General features: G+C 36.0%; 1 protein-coding gene across 2 annotated transcripts in view; it reads right to left on the bottom strand.

Annotated features, from left to right (window-relative positions):
* Positions 1-355: 355 nt before the first annotated feature.
* SLK (STE20 like kinase) overlaps positions 356-27375 on the bottom strand; it is a 59539-nt gene continuing 32519 nt past the window's right edge. Inside the window, exons 9-19 of one of the 2 annotated variants that reach the window (XM_035028605.1) lie at positions 25920-27293; positions 23842-23972; positions 23489-23612; positions 20997-21176; positions 18532-18624; positions 11124-11253; positions 10306-10430; positions 9170-9358; positions 8490-8615; positions 7218-7331; positions 356-4021 (exon numbers count right to left, since the gene is read on the bottom strand). In XM_035028605.1, the coding sequence (XP_034884496.1) occupies positions 3875-4021; positions 7218-7331; positions 8490-8615; positions 9170-9358; positions 10306-10430; positions 11124-11253; positions 18532-18624; positions 20997-21176; positions 23489-23612; positions 23842-23972; positions 25920-27293 (2733 nt within the window). In that variant the 3' untranslated portion in view covers positions 356-3874. The remainder of the gene's footprint in view (positions 4022-7217; positions 7332-8489; positions 8616-9169; positions 9359-10305; positions 10431-11123; positions 11254-18531; positions 18625-20996; positions 21177-23488; positions 23613-23841; positions 23973-25919; positions 27294-27375) is intronic. The other variant, XM_035028604.1, reaches the window with a different exon arrangement.

Below are 27375 nucleotides of genomic sequence, written 5' to 3'. Positions count from 1 at the left end.
TAATCCATCCCAAGGGAAGAAAAATTAAAAGTATATCTATTTTTAATATATATTACATACATAATACATATATGTAATATATATATATACTTAATATATATATTAAATTATATACCCCACCCACAGGAGGGGTTTGTATGCTGAAAGACACCGCCCTCCGAGTTACCAGTAAAAACTACATTCTTGTGTGTGGTGATGAGTCAGGTAGGAACACAGGCAAGTCTGGAAGGGTCCGAAGGCCTGGAGGACTGTGAGGGTTAAAAATGAAACGAGGACCAAAAAATGCTGCAAAATGTTCTCATGAAGGACAACCCAGTATCAAAGATTCTAAATAAAAGACTGCTTCTCAGAGTAGATTAAGAAATAACTTTATTTTTCATTTGTCAATCCCATGATTGAAAAGACATGTTGCTCCCAAATAGACAAGAGGCATAATCAGAAACAAGTCTTCCTGAAAATTTAGCTCATGAAGTTATTACACTGCAAAAATCAGCAAAGAATCACCAAAAGCTGCAGCCAACATTTAAAACTGGTGTAACATTCTACTCAAGCTTAGCAGAAATTTTAAAGCCATATCGAAACCACGTCAGCCACAGACTAGCAACAATGGAGGCATTAACTGTTGTGCCTTCAAGAAAAGCATTTAAAATATCCCATTTCCTATAAAAGATCATCTCCCCAAAAAGAGTGATTTATTTCATCGGCAGACTCTCAGAACTGGTAAGTAACTCTCCTCTTCCACCCCAGTTCTAGGCTTTCCTTTAATCAACAATATCTAGAACTCATCTTGGACAGAATTTGGCTTCTCAGAAGAGTCTCTGTCATGTAAGCACAGTGTGGAATGGGAGAAAGTGTGTAGTTACCAGGGAACTAACAAGAGTACAAAAGACAGTCACTTCTGAACTCGCTGATGCTCAAGAAATCAGAGACCCTCCATTAAAGAGGGTCTCATATGCCTGAGAGCTTTGTGCTTGAGGAAACACTACTTAGAGGTAGCTCTGGTTCTGGTTTATATTTAATTACAATTTGCTGTATCCTGTCACAGGAAAGTTCTAATATTTTCAACAAAGTATAAGCACTCTCAATTTTCTCTTTATCCCCACCCCCCATAGCTTCCCCATTGAAAAGGGTAGGAAAAAGCTTAATTGTGACTCCATAAAGAATAGCAGCTAACTCAGCAATTCACACCCAACTACGACTGACAGGACAAGGAAAGGCAACCTGGTGCGACCAGCTCTGCGAGCTAGGCCTGCAGAAGTGCAGTGAGTGCTGTGTTCACAGCATGCGGGGAGAAGAGGGAGGATGTTGTCGGGCGCACATGGAGAATTTCTTTTGTGTGTTTCATAGCACATTCTGCCACAGCAACAAAACCACCACATCAGCAATGGATCCGATTGTACTCTTTCAAAGAAGTCTGTGCCCCTCCCCAACTCCCCACCTACACTTCATGCAAGATTAAAAAAAAAAAAGAAGAACAAATGATCACTATTATCTATTTGAATATAGGGCCCAAAAGAAGTGAGCAGAGATGGGTAAAAACAGCATATTCTGTAACAAAACACTTTTTGAAAAGATTTGTGTAACTTTAAGCATTAAAATGAATGTTTCACCTCTACACATGTATCAGTTTGCAGTCCTGCCCCCACATGAATATGGTCATATTTGAAAGAGAACTCCAGCATGAACACTGAATCCAAAAGGCAGTTTTAAGGGTTTTCCAAGATTTGCTAATAAACTTACCAGAGTGTCAACCGTTCTAACTCTGAGCCTCTTTTCTTTATTCAATGCTCTCATGTCAAGTTGAAAGGAATAAAAAGAATCAAATATTCAGACCAAATTAATTATGTGCCACAAACTAAGACACAGGATTATCCTTTAAAAGATCCTGAAAAAGTGTACACTACCTGAAATAATTTTTTTATAAAAGCCAATGAACTGAAAATTTCAAAGGAGAGATTGGTATGAGAACCTTCCTCCTCTCTCCCTCTGTATATAAATCATTAAATACATTGGGTAACATTATACTGTCATTTTTATCATAACAATATAAACAATTTCCATCATCATCCTGAATATTACTTTATAAAGATATATACTTTAAAAGGCTTTCAAAACATTTTCAACCCAGCATTTGAGAATAAAGCATTAAAAGAGTTTTGTATACAGTAACACATTCAATGTGAGAAGTGTATGAATTTACAACCATATATTTTATATATATATATATGTATATATATGTATATAAAAAACAAACTTGGCCAGAAGTTAAGGCTACCTACAGAGTTGTCCAAGAAATTATGCTTGTCAAAACAATTACAAAATTAAAATCACATGCATTTTCAGATCACCTAAATCACTGACAAAATAAGGTTTGCATTCAAAATTTTCAAATTAACTGCAAGAAAGTGCTACAGATATTTACATTTTCTTAATATGAATCAGTGTTCCCACAAAATTACACTTAAATTTTTCGCCAGCCTCAAATGTCAAATAACTAAAAACTGAAACGTCTACAGTTTGGTACTTAGTACTCTTAAAAGAGAACAGGTTGAAAATGGCAAACAGCAAGCATCATTTACAAATGGGCCATCTATTCAGCCACCAAAGTACACTGCATAATACTGTATGACCTGACTAGGACTTGGAATTCTGAGTCACAAGAGGGACCAAGAGTGAACATTTCATTAATAATTACATGTATCAGCAACCACATGATAAAGGTTTCAGGCTTTTCCCACTCAAATCAAAGTAAATAATTTAAACATGGGACTAAATAAAACCAAAATACAAATGACTTTCAACAACAACAAAGTCATTTCTGACATTGCCTAAATATTTTATTTAAATGCTTTTTTAAAAAGTATTCTGAACAAATGACTCTTTTAAGATTAATTTCAGAAAATACATTTATAAGTATAACAGAGCCTGCAGGCCTCAGGCAGAGTTTTCAATGAACAAAATGTGCTAGGATGGGAGAGGTCACTGAACCAGATCACGGATTATTTTAGGCAATAAGCTAGGAACCTAAGTCTATACTTCTTTTAATTTGGTGAGTGTTATATTTCCAATTTCAATATCTAAAAACTACTTTTTTAAATCTTTTCAACTTTGTACAACATATTTTTAGGATGAAAATTTCTATCAAATGGTAGCAAGATTTAAAACACAATAATGCTTAATGCTAAGGATGTTTGTCCCTGTTGAATCAAAAAAGGAAATCCTACTTTAGACTCAATTGAAATTTAGTGTTTTAGGCACTATTTTAATAAAATTAGCACCCTTATTAACTCATGACTAAACAGGTTATTAGACAAATTATTTCAATAATGTTTCTTTTTTAAAAGAGTCTGTTGCTATTTAAAGACAAAATAGATTTATTTATTCAATCAATATGGTATTTTGAGCAACTCAGAGCTTTGTCTTGAGAGCTGATTCACCAAAAGGAAATTATTCCAACTCTCTACAGCAGAGTTGCAGCTATAGAATTTAGGCATCACTGAGAAGTTAGGCCAGGTAAAAAGATATTCACTAATACTCAGTGGCCTAACAGCTTTTAAAAAAAAAAAAAAAACTTCAGACATCATACTAACAGTTTTTCAGGTAACAGTGTCTAAAGAACACAATTTTTAAGATTAATATACAAAATCACCTTAGGGAATTACTGCAAGATGCCACTTTGCCAACATGGCCCAGCATCTGTCTTGGTTCCTTTCATCTTTGCTAAACAAACAAACAAAATAAACAAACAAAACACCTAGAAGGTGAGGCAGGTGATTGTCTTCATAAGCTCTCTGATATAGATTGTGGCAGAAGATGAAGAGAACAGAATGACATATTTAAAAAGCCAAACCCAATCACAGAATGTTTCCTATTGTTACGACCCAGTGGAATGCAAGCTAGGAATAGGATAGAACTTGGAAATCCGGCTCTGTGTTGATGGGTTAAGGCATTCAGACTCCCCAGTCATTTTAAAGAACACCTCCTGTTCTTGCAGTTTCCTGGCAAACTCTTCTTCCAGTGTCTTAAAAAGGAAGGGAAAAAGAAATTATGTGCTAGTATTTCAAACAGAATTTACTCTGACAGCCAAGAATAAAACTATTTGCTCAAAACGCTCTCTCTGTATGCTATCCTAAGGAAGACCAGAGTGCTCAACAGTTAGATTAGGCTGTGCACAGCCCTAGATTGAAGGCTTTGGCTCAGCCATACGAATGTATAACTTGGGTCAATGACTTAACTTCTATTACAGAATCACCTCATTTTTCTGTTATAAAATAGGTAGAGTATCACCTACCTCACTGGGTTGCTACGTGAGGATTAAATCATGATGTACTTAACACCTACCAGGCACTCAATAGATGACACCGATTATTAACTACTACCTTTCTCTCCCATATGGCACTTTCCATTTTCTGTTTATTTTCATTTTTGATGTGCATGTCTTTTCTTTCACACTGAACTATAAGCTGTTTGAAGGTAAGCCCTAAACCAGATTCAGCTTTACACCCCCACAATACAGATGGCATATAGTAAGTGCTGGATAAACACTTGTATCAGTGATTTTGCAGACAAGTGATTCAGGGATGCTGCAGAGGCACAAAGTACAGCAGAGGACTGAAAGATACAGGAGTGTTTCTCAGAAGAGGTGAAACATGAGCTCAGTCTTAAAGGAAAGAAAAGAATTTGATAGACAGGATGCAGATGGCATGCCAGACAGAGGGGGCTGAAACAATGCACACAGGCAGGAAACCACAGACGTGGTGTGCGTAATGGTGATTATATCCAATATCAGAATATGACCAGGGAACAAAGTGGCTTGTGGGAGATACTGCTAGAAAGTCTGACTGTGGCCAATGTACGGCACTATGACAGCCACAAAGTCAAACTGAGGCATTTCCACTTTATTCTGATAGAACTGAAGATTTATTAACACCACAATGCCAGTACCAGAGATGTTCCTGAATATAAATACTCTGGTGATGGCAGACAAGCAGGAAGAAAGGAGAAGGAACTTGAGATCAGAAGGCCCATTAGGACATTACTGAACATTTTTAAGCAGTAGAATGATAGTAATGGGAAAGAGAAATATTATAAAAAGAGAGTTAAAATTATTTGTCATCTCACTGAAATGGGATGTGATAGAAATGAAAGACAATTCAGGTTGTTAGACTAGATGTCAATTAGATGGACAGGGATGTCGGGAAGCACACTGATGGTAGGTGGGACACAGGGGGGAACAAAGTGAGATGGGGATGATGGAGAAAGGCTGTGAAGTTCAGTTTTATCTCCACTGAGCTTACAATCTTTAGTCAATATTCAATAGGTATGTATTGATCGTTACAATATGCCAGGAACTATTCTAGAAGCTGACATATACCAGTGAACTGAGAGATAACGCTCCTGCTTTCAAGGAGCATACATTCTTGTGGGAAAAGACAGACAATAAACAACTGTGTCTGGTGGTGAAGAATGTTATGAAGGAAAACAAAGGTGATGGGATAGGGAATGTCTGAGGTGGGTATGGAAGCTATTATATATATATATAATCATCAGAAAAAGGAACCTTTGGTGAGATGATGTTGGAACAAAGGCCCGAATGAAGTAAGAAGGAATGGAACATCCAGGTGGGAAATGGGTGCTTAAAGCACGAACCAATAATAACAAAACTAGAAACAGTAATAGCAATGGTAACTACTCACTGAACCCTGACTACAGCTCAGGTATTAGGAAGTGCTATAGACACACATCACTTCTTTTAGGTCTTAAAAACCCCAATTGGGTACCTAGTGTCATCTTTGTTTTACAAATGAGTAAAACTGGGCTTGGGAATGTTAAGTGACAAAATTAATCATGTCAGCACTGAGATCTGAGCCCAGATCTGTAGGACTTCAGAATTTGTACTTTATACAACCCCTACTGTACAAGTGCTGGGACTGTCCTTAAATATGCAGCAGATGAAGCCATGACTAGGCACAGGATCATCAAGGGTGTAAAGCTGTGAGATGTCTAATGTTTCAGGTGACTGGAAGACAAAGGAAAAGTGATAAAGAGCACAGAGAAGGAAGAGTTAGGTCATAAAAGTCGGATGAGAAGAGAATTTTTTTTTATAGATTTTATTTATTTATTTATTTATTTGAGAGTGAGAGAGAGCACAAGCAGGGGGAGTGGCAGAGGGAGAAGCAGGATCCCCACTGAGGAGAAAGCCCGATGTGGGGCTCAATCCCAGGACCCCAAGATCATGACCCGAGCCGAAGGCAGACACTCAACCGAATGAGCCACCCAGGTGCCCTGAGAAGAGAATTTTAAGAAACAAGATTTCTAATGACAACAGTTAGATAATACCATAGGATCTGGCTGTTAGCAATTCATACTGTCAGTGAGTTCAACTGGGGAGTCTGAGGTGAAAGCTAGACTTCAAAGAGTTAAAGAAACCGGGAAAAGGCCCTTCTGTACCTTTTGAATTCCAATCCAATCCAGGAAGGCCAAGAGAAAATAAAGGTTTGAGTTTGAGAGCTAGCAAAGGGAGAGGATCACATAGTCATAGAAAAAAAAAAAAAAAGAGTTGAAGTGGTTGACCAATTGGACCAGGCCAGCAGGGAGTCAAAAAGGAAGTACAAAATAGAAAGATGGCTGATAGCTAGATGGGGGGAAGGGAGACTTTCCTATTTTACTATCATACGAGAGCCTTATAATCTGGCTCCTGTCAACTTGTCCAGACTAAGCTGTCCTCCCTTCCTTCCCTCTCTCCCTCCTTAATGCCTACACACAGGCACACTCCCCCAGTGCCCCAATGGCAGGGAGCTACTTGCAATTCCTGTACACATTATTTTCACCCATTCTCTTCTCTGTACTTACATTTCCCATCACACCCTAACCTGTCTGTATGCCTAGCAAGCTGTTACTCATCCTGAAGTCTCACTTGGCTTATAAGGCATCTTCTCTGTAAAGCCTCCCTAACTTCCCAGGCAGACTGAAGCACTCCTCGTCCTTGGCCTCAACATTGTGCTCCTGTCTCCTATCCTTACCTCCCTCACAGCAGTGTTCCTACTGAACTGTAATTGCTTGTCACTACATTCTGAACCTTTGGGGGAGAGGGACTTTGTCTCTTCATCTCTTATTTCCTATCTCTGACACTGTACCTGCCACATATTAAACAGCCAATAACTGGGTGGACAAATGGATGAACACAAATGTATTTTATCTAAAGCTTTTAAAATTACCTTTTTCCTGGGTCTCAATTTCTCTCTCCATTCCTTTAATTCTTGGCTGTGTTCCTCATCCAACTCCTTCAGTTTCTGAGTCTCATGCTCAACCAATAGGTGGCATTTTTCATTCTGAAAATAAAATTTGGATTAAAAATTTTCAGATCAACTAAGCAATTTTTCACAAATGTAATTATCTTCCAATAATAAAGCATTCATTAAACATCAAACTATTTTTTTTTTTTGGTTTAGATTTTATTTATTTTTTGAGAGAGAGAGAGATAACGAGAGAGAAAACAAAAGCAGGGGGAGTGGCAGAGGGAGAAGCAGGCTTCCCGCTGAGCAGGGAGCCTGATGCAGGGCTCGATCCCAGGACCCTGGGATCATGACCTGAGCCAAAGGCAGACACTTAACGACTGAGCCACCCAGGCACCCCTAAACATCAAACTATTACTGAGGTTCAGGCTCTCCTCTGAAAACCAAGGGCTCAAATGAGTTATAGCTTCATTTCTGCAGGTTTAGAAGCTAGATCTCTTACCTACCATATGAAAAGAACTTAAATAGAATTAGTTTGATCCTGTTTTTCCTTTCTAAGAAGGTTTGCTCATAAAATTGACACTTCAAAGGACACCTTATATGGATTTTACCCACTGGTACTAGAATGTGGGATTAGGAACTATTCTACTCTAGTAAATTAAGCAAATATGTAGAGTATCCATAATGTTTACACTATCCATAGTATAAAGGATAATAATGTTTACACTATTCTGAAATTTTAAACATTTTAGGCTATATAATAGATGGGCTGCATACTCTAGGTAAGGCCCCAAAACAGTCCCCCCTAAAGTAACCTTTAAATTTCTTAGGAGAAAGATTCTCATATATTTAGTTTATCACTTTTTTCAAACACCTAGAAGAAAATGAACTATTTCTCCCTAAATAAAATTTTAAATTCAGAATCTGATAACAAAACCATCTACCTCATTTTGAAAATTTTGTTCATTTTCTTCGCAAAAGAGACTAAAAATACTCAATACTGCTTCTGAAAGATTCAACTTCTTAGGCTATAATTTAGCCTGTTTATATTAACCATGGTTATATAAAAGCTAAATAAGTGCCTATGATACTAACCTGATCTTTATTTGGATCTATACGGAAAACAAAACCTCTCAATCCCAGCATTTTCATGAGTAAAGTACAGTTTATTTTGGTTAGCTACTGTTCTCCCCAAACCAGCCACTCATGCTGCCCCGTTGCCACGAGCTCAGTTTTCATGATCCTGTATCTGACCTGCAGCTGATGCAACTCGCGGACGTTGGCTTCACACTGCAACTGAAGATCCCGCATTTGATTTTCGTGTTTCTGATGCTGAGCCATTCTCTCATTTTTCTGCCTCTTTTCTTCTTGAGCAGCAAACTATAAATTAAAGAAAATATGGTTAACAAGCAATGTAATTTCTGCATCTTCCAAAGGAGTAATTAAGGAATTTAACAAGACTTAAAGTACAATGAACTAAAGTTGCAAGTAATAATAATATACTGTGACTTGAGCTGGAGTCTACATTATGGCTTCGGTGGGGAGAGAGGGTGCTTCTGATTAAAACCTTGTTCCTCCCATCTGCTTAGTGACCGTCGTTCATTTGTGTGTGGGACCTATGACTATAGAAGCAAAGTGAAGCCCTATGCTTTTCAAAAGTTGTCCAAGTCACCTAATTCCCAGGACTGGTCTTAGGACCAGTCTAGCCCAAGATCTGGTGTAGGGCATGGGGCGGAGGGCTTTGCCCTCTGTGGCCACCAACCTAGGAACACTAAGTTGGTATATGCCACATATCTAGCCCCAGCCCATAAAGCCAAAGAGAACATCAACAAGCCCAAGATGGCTTGAAATGTTTACAACATAATAAGTGACATTTCTAAAGGACATTCACATTTTTTAAATCTAAAAAAGAAGAGATTAACTGGCTTATTTACCTGTTTAATTTTGTCACGGTCCTGATCTGGTGTAGCCGTTGAGTTAATTCTCAAGCTTTTCTTAAACATGGCCATTCGAGTCTTGGCTTCACTGCGCTGAATCTTAGGCAGTCTTGCTCTTTCTTGAGTCTGTCTGTTTTTTAATTCCTCAATAAGTCGTTGATTGTAACGCTGCATTTGTTCTGTTTCCTAAGAAAGTATCAGAGGCCAGTGATGTAGATATAATTTATTTTATTTTTATTATTTTTTTAAAGATTTTATTTATTTATTTGAGAGAGAAAGAATGAGAAACAGAGAGCATGAGAGGGAGGAGGGTCAGAGGGAGAAGCAGACTGCCTGCTGAGCAGGGAGCCCGATGTGGGACTCGATCCCAGGACTCCAGGATCATGACTTGAGCTGAAGGCAGTCACTTAACCAACTGAGCCACCCAGGCACCCCGATGTAGATATAATTTAATACTCAGTACTCACATGTATGCTCAAACATGTCATTTTGTTGTTGTTTCTCAAAATTGCTCTTTCCCTTGTTGCATTATCAACCAGCAAACTTTTACTCAAAATATAATTTATAATAAAAATATAGCTTTTAGTAATAAGAATCTTTTTTTTTTTAAGATTTATCTATTTATATTAGAGAAAGAGAGCACAAGTGGGAGGGGCAGAGGGAGAGGGAGAAAGAATCTCAAGCAGACTCCACGCTGAGTGCAGGAGCCCGACATGGGGCTTGATCCCACAACACCGAGATCACCATCCACAGACCTGAGATCAGGATCGGTCACCCAACCAACTGTGCCACCCAGGTGCCCATAATGAGTCTTATATTAAAATTCTTTTACTAAGTCAGGGAGTCCACATTTTTAAGATATTTGAACCATAAATGGAGCCACAATAGCTACCTTTGAGAAACAGGATGAAAATTATAATGTAGAAGAGAACTTAAAGCACTGTACTAGTCACCTTCCATGAAATTCATAGAAAGAAGTTTGCAGTCATGATAGGATACAATTAATTACTCCAAACTTCCCAAATAAATTTTAGGGTTAAAAAAATATATATATAATTCATTCTCTAAGAAATAGTTTCAGAAATAACTCTATAAACTTGAACAAAAAGTAAACCAATTTTCCTTTCATTAACCTTCTCATGACGCTTAAGTAGCTGATGTCTTTGCATGAAATACTGATCTTTAAGTTGCTGTTTGAGCAGCTGGTGTTTTTCTTGTAAGTGTCGTTCTTCAAGCTCCCAAATTGCAGCTTCTCGAGCTAGAAGAAGAAAGCAATTTTCAAAACGTCACTGTGTTCTTTTTACACATGTACTTTGGTCTTCATTTTAATATTTACATTAAAAGTGTTCTATATACACTAACTTATACACACAATGACATTCTGAACTATAAATGAAATACTACCAGTGCACAGGTAATATTCATCACCACTTACCATTCTGTTCTAATGTCCTATAAACAGAGTGTCCCACCCCGAACACCAAAATTCCTTTTAATCATCTTAATGATAAAGAAAAAAATCTTAGCTTTTTATTAAGGAAAATAAGTGTTTAAAATCCCATTCCATTGTGTAGCCATTAAGTATACCAACAATTATAAGGCACAATGAGTATACCAAAACTATTCAGGTAAAGTTCTAGCATCATCTGAACAAAAAGATGTTTTAAGAATTATATGTTTTTTTGTTTACTTCTCCTGTCATAAAGGCATTTATTCGATGTCTTACAGCATTTAACTTTATAAAGAATTTTAAAATTTTAAGTTCTTAAAATTTAACATAGTTTTTCCTCTTATTAACCTCAACTTTATCTTTCTACCACTCTAGCAAAGGAGAGCATTCAAATAATTTCCAACTATTTAATATTATGGGTATTAGATATATCCATATATCTCAGCAATGTTCTTCAGGTACCATTTTATATACACACATATGCTGCGTAATTTCATATACCTCTCATGAGTTGCTGTTTGTTATTCAGGCACTCTCTTTCAATATTGGCTAGCTCTGCCTTCTGCTGTTGGATGATCTTTTTCAGAGAGCCATCTAATTCTTGTTGTTGCTTCTGAACAAATTCCTGTTCCTATTAGACACAGTTAACCATCAGTTAATAAGCATCTACTGAGTGAAACATCCATTTATCTATATGACTATATTAGTGGTTAACAAGATTTCTAAGCCAAGTTTCTAAAAAAAAAATCACCAATTATATAGCATATATAATATAAATGTATTAGTAACTCAATTCAAGCCCAGAAAAAAAAGTACGAGAATACAATAAACTCACTATTAAAAACAACACACAGAGGTAACCCTCTCAGGTACCCCCCCCCTCTTCAGGAGCTCTGTACTATCACTCAATAAACCTTACTAAGCTCTCAAACTTTGCTGCCCACCAGAGGAAAAAAAAATACACACAAAAGACTACAATTCACTCATAATTAAAATGCCTTATTACATGAACAGCTTTAGGAAAATAACAAATTTAGAGCTTCAAAAACTGACAATTCATTACACTATGGTGTGGATAAAACAAGAATAAACAAGAAATGCCTTTTAGGAAAAAGAGAATAAAGAGCAAATAAGTAAATCACATATCAGAATTTTAAATATCTCTATTTTTCCAAGAAATAAAGAGTTAGGAAGAAATACCATGGCTACACTAACAGAGAAAGATAGTTTCTATATCTAGTATTTGCCTAAAAATAACAATAGTTTGTAGACAATGAGAAATAGTACATTGCTAGAGAAATGTGAACTAAGAAGAGTAAAATGAGTTACGTTTTATAAATATATATATAAAATTCCTTATAATCAGAGAATTCTACCAACATGTTTGGGATTCACTCGTTCATTCAACAAATATTTATTGAATACATACTATTTGCCCAAGTGCCAAATTTATGCTAAAAAAAAAAAATCCTTCAATAACTGTGTAAGAAAAGGAAATGTTAAAGTGACTTATGGTCTTTGTGCTAGATCACACATTTACAGAAGGAAGAAATACTATCCAAATTGAAGAAATATGTTGAAATAATACGGAAAAATAAGTTTTGCCAGTAAACATTGGCTCTCCATCCCTCTTGGCAGTTACAGCAGTCTGTGATTAGCAAAACGGATATTCTGATCAATGTGAGTGTGGATTTAGAGCTTTAGGACTGAAGCAGCACTCCACCTATAATCCCTCCTCCTGCACATCCTAGAGAAGATAAAAGTCCAAGATCCATTTGGATCTATTCTTTGTGCCTTGGGCAGAGTCTGACAGGATCTGGATCACTACCAGCCTGGTTTTCAATACATGAAGAGTGAGTCTAGCTGTGTTCCTCAAGGTGCTTGCCTTACTACTATGTCTCTGGAGGCGAGAATCAGGTTTTATCATTCGTGATGTCCTGTTAAAGTAATCTGGAGCTATAAATACTGCTGTCTCATCTGTGTCAAAGTTTGTACTTTAGCATAAATACAAATATACACTAGCAGAAAGACTAATGAATTACCTCTATAAAATACAACTGTGAATTGACTACAGTCACCTACATAACTTTATCACAGAAAAAAAAAACCCACAATGAATATTTAATTTCAACTATTTAGAATAAGGCCTTTTGAGTTTTAAAGAGATGCAAAATCTCCATGCCTATCTTGTAAGCAACTATAACAAAGAAAGTTGCTTAAGCTTTATATTTTCCTACAGTAAATATCACCTATAATAAAAATTACATTGTTTCTCTAACTTCATGTAAAATTTCTATATGCAAACTTGTATAATAAACTTAATATAATCTGCAGCTATATCAAAGGGTTTTCTTTTGTTCAACATTTGTACCATTAATTTGCATAAAGGACTTTTAAAAAATATCTGTGTCGACAGAAACAATGGGCCCAATATTTAATTACTCTTAATATAAATATTACATTTAGACTCAAATCAAATGCAAAAGTGTAAGATGGGGGTGAATATATATTTATGTGAAAATTAAAAAGGGTAAATATAAGCCAGTGCCACTAAAAAAGTGAATGCAATTTCTTGTCAATTCAATTCTTGGTTATATTACTATAATATATGTATGTCTAGATTAAGCAAGATAAGAGCTGGGTTCAAAGAAAACCTTTACTAAGTACTTAGTAAATGTTGGATACTGTACTAGTTATGAGGTTACTAAAATTAAAAAAAGACAGTATTGCCTTTAAGGAGCTTCTAGTAGTTCCAAATTGGTTTTGTCTGTCCATATAGAGAGCGGTGGGCCCCTTCCCTTAGTATCACATTTTCAAAAGTTCAAAAGTAAACCATAGAAAACCAAAAGCTGGAATACAGGGTCTAGAAACCATGCCACACAATGAGCAATGGAAAGAACTACAGAAGTATGCAGCAGCTAATACATAAGGGGAAAAGAAGAGCTGAGACTATTATATAGAAGGAGGCAGAATTAGCATGTGCTGGTCCAGAAAGTAAAATAAGGATTAATAAGTAAGAGTCAAGGTAGGCTTCTGTATGCAAGTGCTTCCAACAGTGAGAGTTAGCAAAGACAGCAGTTGTCTTACAGAGTCACAGACTTAAATAATTAAGCAGAGTCTGGATAATTACATAGTCAAAAATACTGTGCAAATAATTTTTTCTCTTTCTTTCCTTCCTTCCTTCCTTCACTTATTCATTTATTTAAGTAATCTCTACACCCAACGTGGGCTCAAATTCACAACCCCAAGATCAAGAGCTGCACGCTCTTCCAACTGAGCCAGCCAGGCACCTCAAATAATTTTTTTTTTTAAGATTTTTATTTATTTGACAGAGAGAGACACAGCAAGAGAGGGAACACAAGTAGGGGGAGTGGGAGAGGGAGAAGCAGACTCCCCGCAGAGCGGGGAGCCCGATGCGGGGCTCAATCCCAGGACCCTGGGATCATGACCTGAGCCGAAGGCAGACGCTTAACGACTGAGCCACCCAGGCGCCCCATAATTTTCTTTATTAAAGCTAAAATTTACCTGAAAGGTCCAGGTCCCTCACATACTAATTCATATATTTTATTACCTCAAAAGAAATGAAAGTTTAATATTATTGAGCTTTCATTAAATTTCCTAAATTTCATTAAGTTTCCTAACAAAAGCCAAGTACAATATATTCACGTTGGAATTTTTCATTAGAAATTACTTTTAGGATCTAAAAGGAAAGTGATCTTATATTCCAAAAAGATTGAACAAATCACATTTACCCTAAAAAAAAAAAAAAAAAAAAAAGATGTAGTTGATCACTAAAAGTAACAAATAATTTTAAATGAACACATAAACTGTAAAATGAGCACCCTTTCAAAGTACAAGTTTAAATGCTGGTGAGAAATTTTATCATATTAATCAGATAACTACAAACATTAAAAATACAACTTTGGGTTCTAGAAAACTATAGGAAAGGTTTATGATATACTGGGCTATTTGTACAAAATTTGATTCTAACTCAAAAGAAAAGCTAAAAATGGTAATGATCAGAAAAGTGATCGTAATTCATAATTTCTCCCTCTCGTTAAAAAAAAATTAATGTTTTGCCTACTTTTTAGAAAACTATAGAGCCCAGCAGCTGCCAATAATAAAAAAAAAAGTTAAGTCTAATTTCAGGAGAGGGGAAGGGAGGGGTTGAAATCAAGCTGTATTCTATCTACTCCAGTTGTGTATATCAAACATCACAAACAAAAATTACAGTTAAATAAGCTAGTCACTTCCCTATAGAAACTGTGAGAAAGAATACAGCCTGGAATTCCAGACTTAATTTAAAACTACAGCAAGGAGAAGAGCAACTCACTATTCATTATGGACAATTTGAATAGTGAAAACTAGAGTTAAATGGAACTACAATCACTACTTTTAATATGGCTTTTCTGACCATATCCATAATTAAAACATATATGTAAACATAAATGCAATCAAAATGTCACTTCACACAAAGATAAAAATCTAATCACAGCATTCAATTTCTCACATGTGCAAAGCTTATAAAATACTACTGGGAAGGTATTTCTTGAAAAAGATGAAAATCTCAAAATTTGTGGTGAGGGTAGACAGAAAAAAGAACACTATTATAAATATTCTAATTCCAGCTCTACCATTAATGTCTTTTTTGACTTTAAGTAGACCACTTAGTCTTCTGTGCCTTGATTTCCTTGCCTGTAAAATGGACACACTCCATCCCTGTATTAGGGTGGTGGCAGTGTGAATCAAATGTGAAAACTCTTTGAAGAATACTATACTATAAAAAGTTCGTTTCAGGTTATTACTGTATTGTCATTACTGACATTATCATCTATCAATCTTCTAGATTTTAACAAATGAAGTGAACAATGAAAAGGCACATGTGAGCTGAAGAAAAAGCAGATAAAACAAGAGAAGGCAAGGCATCCTCCCACAGACACGTGAGACTTACGTCCTGCAACTGGGCCTTGAAGACTGCACAAGATGACAACTGAAAAGACTGAATCATGACCTGAGCGATACCCTGTGGATTAGAATACAATGCACCGCCCAGGTGAGAATATAGCTGATGACTTTTTGTAAATGGAAATAATTATACAAATGTTGAGTTTCAGGAGGTGTAGAACAAGTTACTTAACAGAGAGGTCTCTTTCTCATCTATAAAAGGAAGGTTTTGAACTAGATCAGTGGTTTCTGAACTCTAGTTTGTATTGTTGCTTTTTAAACCAGTCAAATCCTCTTTTAAAAAATGTACCATAAAATTTATGAAACAGATGAAACATCGTGCTGCGTGACATGAAGCAGAAGCAGGGCCCTAAAGCCCTACAGTCCTCTCTTTCTGAAGGATTCTCGAGGTGCTTCTTCCAAACTCAAGAGCTCCTGGGAGTACAGCTTAAAAACCACTGAACTAGTTGATCAAATACATTCTGGCCCCATGACTATATAACTATTATTCACAAATTCTCAAAAAGTTTAAAATAGACTCTGCAAAGTTACTGTTTTAGCACCTTCACGAAAAGCAGTAGCAAAAGAGAAATACTTTTTAATTTGTTAGATTACTAAATTCTTCATTAAATTTACAAAAAGAAATTTACTATTGCTTTCAGCTTTAGTTGAAAATATAGGCTAGTTCCCAAAATTTTATGAAAAATCACCAATAAAGGTTTTTTTTTTTTTTGAAGATTTTATTTATTTTTTGAAACAGAGAGAGAGAGAGACACAGCAAGAGAGGGAACACAAGCAGGGGGAGTGGGAGAGGGAGAAGCAGGCCTCCCACCGAGCAGGGAGCCCGACAAAGGGCTCGATCCCAGGACCCGGGGATCATGACCTGAGCCGAAGGCAGACGCTTAACCGACTGAGCCACCCAGGCGCCCCACCAACAAAGTTTTATTAAAGCATAGGATCACCTAACTCCTTCAACACTAAATTCTCAATTTCAACTCTAGCATCTGAAACATTACCTTTTGGAATTTAAAAAGTCTGTATTTCTATAGGAGGAAAACTCATTATTGTTCTTGTTTGAAATCCAAGTTATCCAAAATTAGATGTGTGGCAAGTAAGGACTTCCTCTTCAATTACTCACAACATGACCAACAACCACTGGACTAAGCTGACAGGAGTTTAGATTAAACACAGAAATAACAGTTTAGACATGAGAGGCAGTACAGTGTGGTGGTTCACGTGTGCTCTCATTTCCTCCCCTGAAGAACAGAGGTAGTAAGAGTAACTACCCTCATATGTTGTGAAGTTAAATGAGTTCATGCAGGTGAAGTACTCAGAATAGTGCTTGACACATGGTAAATGCTGTGTTTGCTATTATCACTTTATTTTTTTTTTAAGATTTTTAAAGATTTTATTTATTTGACAGAGAGAGAGAGAGCAAGAGAGAAGCCGGCTTCCCCCTGAGCAGAGAACCCAACACAGGGCTCTATCCCAGGACCCTGGGATCATGACCTGAGCCGAAGGCAGACACTTAACCATGTGAGCCACCCAGGCACCCCTTACTTTAACTAGTAATCCCCACACTAGGCCAAGACAAAATTTTTCACTGGCTCAAACCAAAAAAAAAAGTACTCAATTTATTCAAATAAGCTAGTTTTGTTAAAATTTTAAACTCCAAAATATTTTCTTTATTTTTCATGGTGTTAAAATATTCTCTCCTTTAAAATGATGGTGACAAGTAAACAGCACTTTAAAATATCCTTCTGAAAATAAAATATCCTCTGGACAAAAAGAAAAAATTTTTTAAATGTTATTCCATTTGTCATGGTCCCCAGTGGTTTTTGTTTCTTCTATCTTTTTTCACAGGTCCGTAAAAGTTTGGGAACCACTTTTTAATCACATAAAACCACATTAAAATGATAATGGAAAACAGTCATTAACATATAATCCATGTCTCTTCTTCCTTTGACATATGTAACTACAAATCGAGCTCGCTTCTCTCTGCTTCCAAACTGAGTGCAAACTTAATTAAAAGAAAAATGATTCCTAGTATAAATGACCTTGCAGAGTCATATGAGATAATTCTAGAAAAATCTGCTTAAAATACTATCTTGTCTAGTTTTATAAAGAATTCACCCATCTTAATAGGCCCAGCCTTATCATAACCTAGAATCAAGTTTATACAGGCAGTATTTTTTAACTGCTGGATTCTGAATCAAAAAGAAAAAAACAACATACTTAATATTCAAAATCTGGTTTTAAGGTACTTACGTTGTTAATAGTAATAAACATTAGATCTCCATTTAACATTACCATTTACCACTGTTCTTTTAACTTCCAACTATATAAAAATAATGGTCTTTTAAACAGGCATTCTTTTTTTTTTTTTTAAAGATTTTATTTATTTATTTGAGACAGAGAGAATGAGAGAGAGAGAGCACATGAGAGGGGGGAGGGTCAGAGGGAGAGGCAGACTCCCCGCCGAGCAGGGAGCCTGATGCGGGACTCGATCCCGGGACTCCGGGATCATGACCTGAGCCGAAGGCAGTCGCTTAACCAACTGAGCCACCCAGGCGCCCTTAAATAGGCATTCTTGTCATATGCACAAAGCCGATACACTCATCCTCTGTATTTTGTCATAAAGTCTTCTACCAAACACTGACTACTTAAAAATATAAGCTTCCATATGATTATAATAAGAATACAGTGGATTATACATTAACATACTTGTTCATTTCATCTGGAGTCAGCTTTCCAAACCTTCCACTTAATTTCATATTAGCAACTTAAATGTCACCATTAGTGTGATTTTAGTTTTATATAAAGAATGCCCTGGGAACCTTTGTATGAGCAGAAGTCAACATCATATAGTAAGTACAGCAGGAGTTTGCCCTTTCAACCATGGTTTACTGAGCTGCGAGAATAATGCTGCTTTCTGTTTTTAGTAGCATTAAGCTGCTGCTGTTACCTGAGCATGCTGGTTTTGTGCAAGCTCCTCTTTCCTGCGTTTCATGAGCTCTTTTCTCAGCTCTTTGGGTGCTTTCTCCACTTCATTTATAACCTACAGTGTATAAGCATGCAGGAGGTGGGGAAATAATACTTTCTCCACAGCAAGCATTTATGTGAGCAGACAGACTACAAGTCAAAGATTAGAGCTGTTAAAAAGTTCCTTTCAACATGCAATAGCGTAGGTGTTAGTTCGGTGAAAAAGAATGAAAGGACAGAACATGCTTAATCTCAGTGCAGAAAGGGACATCACACCATATAAAGGTTAATCAGATGCTTAATTATCCCTACATATTATTCTCTCTTAAAGATCCAAAGCAATCAGTAAAGGATTACTAGCAGCACTGATTATGAACTAAAGATGATAAATTCAACTGACCTTCTTGAAAGATCATAAAACTATAAACATATCTATTGACATTGTTTGAAACGCTGAAAATAAGGAAAGTTAATGCCATTTATAAAAGTGCAAAATTTCATAATTGGCTTGATAAGACCAAAGAAATAACTCTACATTCATTTAATGAGACCAAAAAAAAAGAAAAGGAGAAATAAATGGATACTATGTTTTCTCATAAAACACACCATGGTGTGATAAAAATGAACACATTTGATGATTTTGTGTTGGATCAGAACAACACTCTCCTTTGCTGACAATTTAAGCCAAACTTAATTGTCAATGTCAGTATTATAAGCACTCACAAAGTAACAGTTCAGTATGCTAGGATTTATTACACCAGATAAAGTATATAAGATGAAGTATAATTTAAAGCTCCTTCTTTTAATCATTTCAAAATCCTAGATATGTATTCCACCTAAGCAGATCTGTAGTCCAACTATGAAAAACAATCATGTGTTTACAAGTAGAAGCATCAAAAGCAATCAGATTCCAAATCACCACATGCTACTGATGGTCTGTGAAAGAGACTGATTTTGATTGAAGAGAGTGTATTTAAAATTCCCCATCAGTAATCCCTCATGAAACCAAATCACCATTAAAAGGAAGAGATTCCCCAAATGCAAGAAATTTAGCGACAGAGAAGGAAATACATTAATTATTTAAAATATGCATATCACGATTCAAACATGTTCACCAGCTAAAAATCTCCAAACCCAAAACAGTAAAAATAACTACAGACTTTTATATATTTAGGATTAAATCATATATTTACCTATAAATTTTTAAAAATTTAATCTGATATTAAAAAATAACCTCTCAGTAAAAACTATCCATAGTTTCAAGAAAACTGACATGGAGCCTCAGTCAAGTCATACATCATGGTATACAGAGCAACCCTACATAAAATATTCAACAGTAAGAAAACTAATTTTTAGAAATGGTAGCTACATCAAATAAAATTATATACCATTTCATTATTTACCTAAAAAAATTATAGAATGCATTGTATTAATGTTAGATCCTATGCTTTTAAAGTAGATCCTCAAGTTCAGCAATATCATTTCAGTTTTAAGCATAATTAAATGTTAAAGCCAACACGAACCTGGGTATTTTAGATGTACAACAAAAGTGAAAATGCATTTGTAGGTTTGGTTGAGATTTTTATTCCAATTCTAGTAGAACTAATCATACTTATTGTCCCTGGGGTCTTTTGTATCATGAAAAGGTAAATTCTTCCCCCACACCTTTAGTGTATTAGTATAAATCATAAAATCATACTTGCTAATATGTATAAAACTTTTATTTTAATGTGGGGGAGAAAAAGACATTAATACAATATACATATCCTCTTTCTGAATCAATGACAATCTTTCACAGTAAATAATAGCACAGATTCTATAACAAAATGGAACAGTTTCAGGAAAAATTTAAAAATTCATTGTAAAGAAACCACTTTACACAGATATTTTCCACATGTGATTCTTTAAGTATCTCTCAATTTGATGAATTTACAGATATAATTTCAAATTTCAGGATACTCAGCTTTTATTTTGGCACAATGTTCAAGAAAGGCAATCAAGCTAACCAAGAAAAATAATTTAAGTATGAATTAAATATTACAAATAAATAATAAGATGAATTATTGTTGCCACCTGCAAACACAACATAGTTTTCTTCAAAGAAGCAATTTCTACAGAGGCCTTAACTATTGCATTAATAAAGGAAAAATGGTAGACTGGAAGGAAAATGAATTAGACTTAATTTGAAGACTTGGTTCAAGGTTTAGCTGGACATTTAATGGTAGTTTGTGAACTTGAACAGACCATTAAAAACCTCTTCTATTGCAGTCTTCTTGACAGTAAAATGGGTAACACCTGACCTTACTACTACCCTACATAACTGCTGGGAAGACCGAAATAAAGAATAAATGAGCACTATTTAACTCTCAAGTATTATTCCTAATTCTGTAGTTTTAAGTGTACATTAAAAAAACAGCTGTCGTAATTAAAAGCAGTAGTTACACTTACCTCCTTCTTTCGATTCTTTAACATATTCTGGAATTTGGACAACTCTTTCTCTTGTTCTCCTTTAATGCGTTTGGCTTCATCTCGTAAGCGATTTGTGTGTTCTTGTTCTAGACGTTCAATAGTCTGTTTCTGCTGTTTTTCTAGATTCTCAATTTCTTGATCATATTGTCGCTTTTTGCTCTGTAAAACAATGTTGCTCAATATCATTTAACTTTTCTATCATTCATATTAACTCATTATAATGATGATGTTTACTAAGAGTACATAACCAGCATTTAAATTTAGTGATGTGACACACAACATTTGCAATACCGAAAAAGTTGAATGCACTAAAATACATTATGGAATTTTTTTAAAAGGTGAGCATTTTGGGGCGCCTGAGTGGCTCAGTCGGTTAAGCATCTGCCTTCAGCTCAGATCATGATTCCAGGGTCCTGGGATTAAGCCATGCATCAGGGTCCCTGCTCAGCAGGGAGTCTGCTTCTCCCTCTCCCTCTGCCCCTTCCCCCACTCATGCATTCTCTCTCTCTTGCTCTTGCTCTCTCTCTCAAATAAATAAAATCTTTAAAAAATGAGCATTTCATTTTTTTCTAACACAGAAAATACTTCTTTCTATTATACAAGTAGAATGTTCAAAATTTTTAAACCATCGAGACAATATCCAGTTGCTATGAAGTACTAAAGTTAGAAAAATTTCAGTATTTATCCAATAAATGTTTGATAAATCAAAGGTCTTATCCAAAGTATACTTTAATAATGTACCATTATTTATCATATTCAGATTTACTCTTCCTCATTAAGATTCTTCTTTTTTAAAGATTTTATTTATTTGCAAGAGAGAGACAGAGAGACAGAGTGAGCAAGAGCACAAGTGGGGGAGGCAGACAGAGAGGGAGAAGCAGACTCCCCACTGAGCAGAGAGCCCAGCACAGGGCTCAATCCCAAGACCCTGAGATCATGACCTGAACTGAAGGCAGACACTTAACCAATGGAGCTACCCAGGTGCCCTACCGCCTCACATTAAGATTCTTAAACATCCTATTTCACTGAGACAAATCTTTTGAAATTATAAATCTGCTCTTTCAACAAAAGATTCCTACTTATTTTATACTTGAATATAATTTTGGATATAGGTAAAGCTAAATATTTATAAAGGTATTTTAAAAACATAAGTAAAGGGGCACCTGGGAGGCTCAGTTGTTTAATCATCTGATTCTTGATTTTGGCACAGGTCACAATCTCAGGGTTGTGAGATTAAGCTCCACATCGGGCTCTGTGCTAGGCATGAAGCCTGCTTAAGATTCTCTCTCCCTCTCCCCCTACCCCTCCCTTCAGCTCTAAAAACTAAAACTAAAAAATAAAAAAATAAAAAGCAAAACATTTCAGAAAATATTTGGGGGGAAAAGAGATGCAATTTTTATAAGGTTCCTGAAAATAGAATGTTGAGTACTATAAAATCAGTCAATGAGAACAAAAGTTCAGTATTTTCTTAAGAATTCTCAGTTATGGGGGTGCCTGGGTGGTTCAGTCATTCAGTGTCTGCCTTTGGCTCAGGTCATGATCCCGGGGTCCTGGGATCGAGCCCCACATGGGGCTCCCTGCTCTGCGGGAAGCCTGCTTCTCCCTCTCCCACTCCCCCTGCTGGTGTTCCCTCTCTCACAGTGTCTCTCTTCATCAAATAAATAAATAAAATCTTCAAAAAAAAAGGAATTCTCAGTTATGATCCAACAAATGTAATCAACAATGCCACACTTCACAGAAAACAATCCTTACTACTTACAATTATAAGAACAGCAAAAGAACTATAGTCAAAACATGAATACTATAACATCTGAAATGATCTTTTTTCTAACCTTCATTAAGCTAGATGTTTCAATAAATTACTGAAATTTTATAACACGTTACTTATTCCTTTTCCAACTTTGGACCCAAGGTAAAAATTGAAAGACTCTATGACAAGTACCCTTGGCTAGTCGGCACCAATTTCTCTAGCAGCTGTGAATAGGGATGTGGAAGCTTAACTGTAGGAGCCAGAGAAGCAAGCATGTTTTGAACAAGCCCCAAGTAGTTCTAATATTCAGACAGGCTTGAAGACAACTATTCTAGACTGCCTTAAAATCCTGGATCCTAAATATGAGAGGTCAAATTGTAACACTGAAAAATTATCCAGAAATAGGCACACCTAAGAACTTTACAGACCATCTACTGGCTTCATGATCCAGGTTTTCATGATAAATTTTAATCAAAGAAAACTGGAAGACACCCATCACACTGTAAGTCAGTGACAGGAAGACTGAGATAGAAGATCCTTTCATGCAAAAGGAAAAAAGACATACTAGAACACCAAACAGATAAAGGCCAGAAATACTAACAAAGCCAGAGAAAATCTTGTAATCAAAGAACAAGTTCTAAAGGTGGGGGTTTTTTTAAAGCACTAAATTTCAGTACTAACAAAATGGTACAAAATCTAAGACTTTACCATCATTTCTTACCATCATTTCTTGCTCAAAGCGCCGGAAAATTTGTTCTCGCTGTTGTTGCAGCTTGCTATTGAGCTGTTGTTGGGCTCTTTGCTCTTCTTTTTGAAGGAATCTTAACTCCCGAAGCTCCTGACGTCTGATAAAATTTAACAGCAATAATAGGGGAAGACAGCAAAAATTACACCTTTGAAGTAATGCTTTTTAAGAAAAAAAAAAAACTTTAACAATAACAGTATTTTCAAATGATAAAGTAATAAAAATAATCCAAAATTAGCCAAGACTTTAGTCTTGTTTCTCTATTCTTCATACTTTGCAGAGACTGAAAGGAAGTCACAAAACCAGTTTTAATTATGTTCTCTACTCACCTAAGAAACCTCAACTCTTCAGTTTTGGAATCACTATCTGTAACTATCTTTGACGTTGTTACACTCACTTCTACACCATCAACAACAAATTTGCGTGTTTTCTTCAATGTCTTCTTTTGTCTTCTTGTTTCCTGAGTGAGATTTTATTTTAGTTAGGCTTTATAAGGAAAATACTGGAGACAGAAAACATTTTCTTCTTAACAAAACACAACACAGAACACAGAACTGTGCATGTATAATTTTTATGATACCACATCATAATTAGGCACAAGTGGTAAACCATTCACATAAATGTCTAATTAGTATAACTTTTACACGTTAATCATTTTTCTTCCTCTTTTGACCTTAAGTTCTCAGATACCTCTGCTTTTCAGTTTTAGAACCACTGACAAAACACTTAAAAATAAATGCCTGGGGCTCATCCCTTAAAGAATCTAAATTAATAGGGTGGCTGAGAATTTGCATTCTAGAAAGGCTCCCGAGGTAATTTTTACACACTACCAGGACTGGGAATCAAAATCCATTTCATCAGCAACAATAATATCAACAGCCCTCCTCCATCTCAGAAACAGAGGTGGACTTGTGATTTTAGAGTTATTAGAAAGATAACACTTCTACTGCTTGATAGCTATTGCCTACCATTCTCTATCAAGACCAAATTCCATTCCTCAGCTGGTATCCAAATGCTTTTTAAATCTAAATAGAAATAATAGAAATATAACATGCCAAAAAATACAGCTGGAATACCTAAGTATTGAGAATAGTTACTTGGTTTTGATATGGGGGAAGGGTCTGAAAGCAGAGGGAGCAAAAGTGGAATATGAAAATACTAAATTCAAAATGCATTAGGATTTTAGTTTGTCTCTGGCACTTTCCAATCACCTTTCTGCAACCTCTTAGTGTTCGACTCTCCAGGCTGCCAGTATACTCATGCTTCTCTTCCTAAGTCCTGGACTATGGCACCCTATCTAGCCAGGCTTCCCCTAAAATCTAAGGTGCGCATGCCACCCTGTAAATCCAAATTTTCTATTTCTTCAGTTCCTACTCAAGTATCTACAATTAATATCACCTTAATCCTCAAAAAAAGTATTTGGATTTTTTTAAAAGGCTATTAAGTCAGTTCAAATTAACGGAATTTAACTGAAGACAATCTAGGCAGTATGTGTAATAATTTGGTACAGACAGGCAGACTCATCAGTCATGCCCTGGAGTCTTGTTCCTAAGGTCAGTTTCCTAAGTTGTTCCTGCTTTGTACAGTCTTCTCTCCTGCTATCAACCCAGAGTATCTAAGTAGTCTGTGGCTCACCTGTATCAGAATTCCATGGGATCTTCTGTTACAAATATTGATTCTTGGGCCCTACCCCAGACCTCAACATAGCTCTCCCTGAAACTCCTTTTCAAAATAATTTATTCATGCTGAGTATACTTGACATATAATAAATAGTATATTAGTTTCAGGTGTACAACGTAAAGATTCAACATTTGCATGTGTTGGTAAATGATCACCATTAGCACCATTAAGTCTCGTTTATACCCCTGATCATGTAGACCCCTGGTAACTCTTCAGTACATTCAGGTTTGAGAATGGCTCTAAAGGCTCCAAGTGTTCTGTGTTCTAGTTTTTGATTTTTTGTTTGTTCTCCCACAGTGGTTCTCATGGCAGTATTAACTACGGCTGAGGAGGCAACAATGTATGGGCCACTGGTAAATCAAGGACCATTTATACTCTAAATGTGCTTAAAAAGAGATCATTCTTTCAATTCCTCAATTCTTTTATATATATGGATTCTTCCTAAAATATATCTAAATATGTGCAATAAGAGAACGCAAACAAAGTAACTTCCACTGTTTACATCAAGTTGGCAAAAATAGATAGGTATTGCCAAAAAATTGAAAGATTATATCCAGCACCTCTCTCCTTGATTCTTTATAGTTGATTGCCTTCATAGGCCTTAAGAATTTTATAGGGTTAGTACTACACTGATTTAGTGCTGTTTTATTTTCAAAATATCTGTTTCACATATACTGTAAATTGCCAAAATGATGAAAAACGCAAACAAGGACCCACATATACTTACTTGCAAAGATATTGATCCACTGTCTTTAGTTTTGCTTAAGAAGCTAGAAATGGATAAATTCAAGTCAATGCTGCTATTATCAGCAGTGGAACCAGTGCCTGAATCAGTATCATTTTCCTTTTGATTCTCGGATTCTGGAAGCAGCATGGTTTCAGTTCTTGATAAAACACCTATTTCCCCTTTATTTTCTGCATCTTCAGAGTTGATATTAATACTGGGTATTGGAACAGGCTGAGGTTCACTGGGCTGTGAAGAGGGAGTCACTTGAGGTTCTGTTTTAATTGGCACTTCACATGGGATTGCTTTTTGCTCTGTATCTATCTGAGCAGTGGCTTCTTGAGTATCCCGAGTTTCACTTCCTAAAGCCTTCTGGTCAGGATGAGTTACTACACGTCTAACCTCTCCTTCTTCAGTGCTACTGGACTCAGTAATTTCCTCACCTTCATTTGTCCCAGATTCCTCATTGGTCTTCACTATGTTCTCCAAACTGTTGATTAATTGTTCCTCATCTTTACCCTCCACAGATTTCTGATCTATCTCATTAGTTTCTACTACGTCTTTAATAGGAACTTCCTCAGTACCACCAGCCTCAGGACCCTCTGTGGGCTTACTTACTAATTTCTGGTCTACTTCAACCACTTCTTTCCCATCATTACTCTGTGCATCCTCAGCATTGTTTTCAACTGCCTTCTGAGCAACATCTCCTGCCTCATCTGTTCCTATCAAATGGCTTGTATCACTGATCACATCTTCTAGAATTTTGTCATCTTTTCCCAATTTCTCTTGGGTGTCTTCCTTTGTAAGCGCAACTTCATTTTCAACTGGCTGAATGTCTGCCTCTTTTTCTCCAGTCTCTTGAGAAACTAAATCCATTGTTTGAAGAGTGTCTTTAATTTCTTCAGATTTCATAATCTTATTTTCAAATATCTGTTTATTTTCCTGATCCCCTTCTTCCGCAGGTTTCAGAATCTGTTCAATATCTGTTTCTAAAGTCATCATTATGTTATTCTCTTTTCCTTCACTAACTGAATTAATGTCCACTGTTTCTTGGTCTTCTGTGTCAGGCAAATTTTCAAGCTTGGGTCTCTTCTCCTCTCTCCCATTTTCCTCAATTACTGTTGTTCTATTATGAAGTTCAGCCATAGCTTCTAAGTGAACATCATTAATATGTTCATTAATACCCTCTGCAGCTTTTTCAGGTTCATCAGTGATGAGTTTTTCATTAAGAACTTTGCTGTTAAATTTATCTTCAGAAGCATTACGTTCTGTTTTTTCTGAGACAGATTCCAAAATACAAGCATTCTGTGAAAGTTTATCTTCTTCAGAGCTGGCAATACTGAGGTCAGACGAGGCACGCTTACTTGCAGGTATTGCCTAAAAAAGATTTTATACAATTTTAGTGTTAAAACATAACTTCAAGATGGGGATCAAAACAATATATATGTTGTATCTAGAT

Source organism: Mirounga leonina, unplaced genomic scaffold (assembly GCF_011800145.1).
Source record: "Mirounga leonina isolate KUSES-001 unplaced genomic scaffold, KU_Mleo_1.0 Mir_114, whole genome shotgun sequence".
NCBI lineage: Eukaryota > Metazoa > Chordata > Mammalia > Carnivora > Phocidae > Mirounga > Mirounga leonina.
This window is presented reverse-complemented; position numbering and strand designations above follow the sequence as displayed.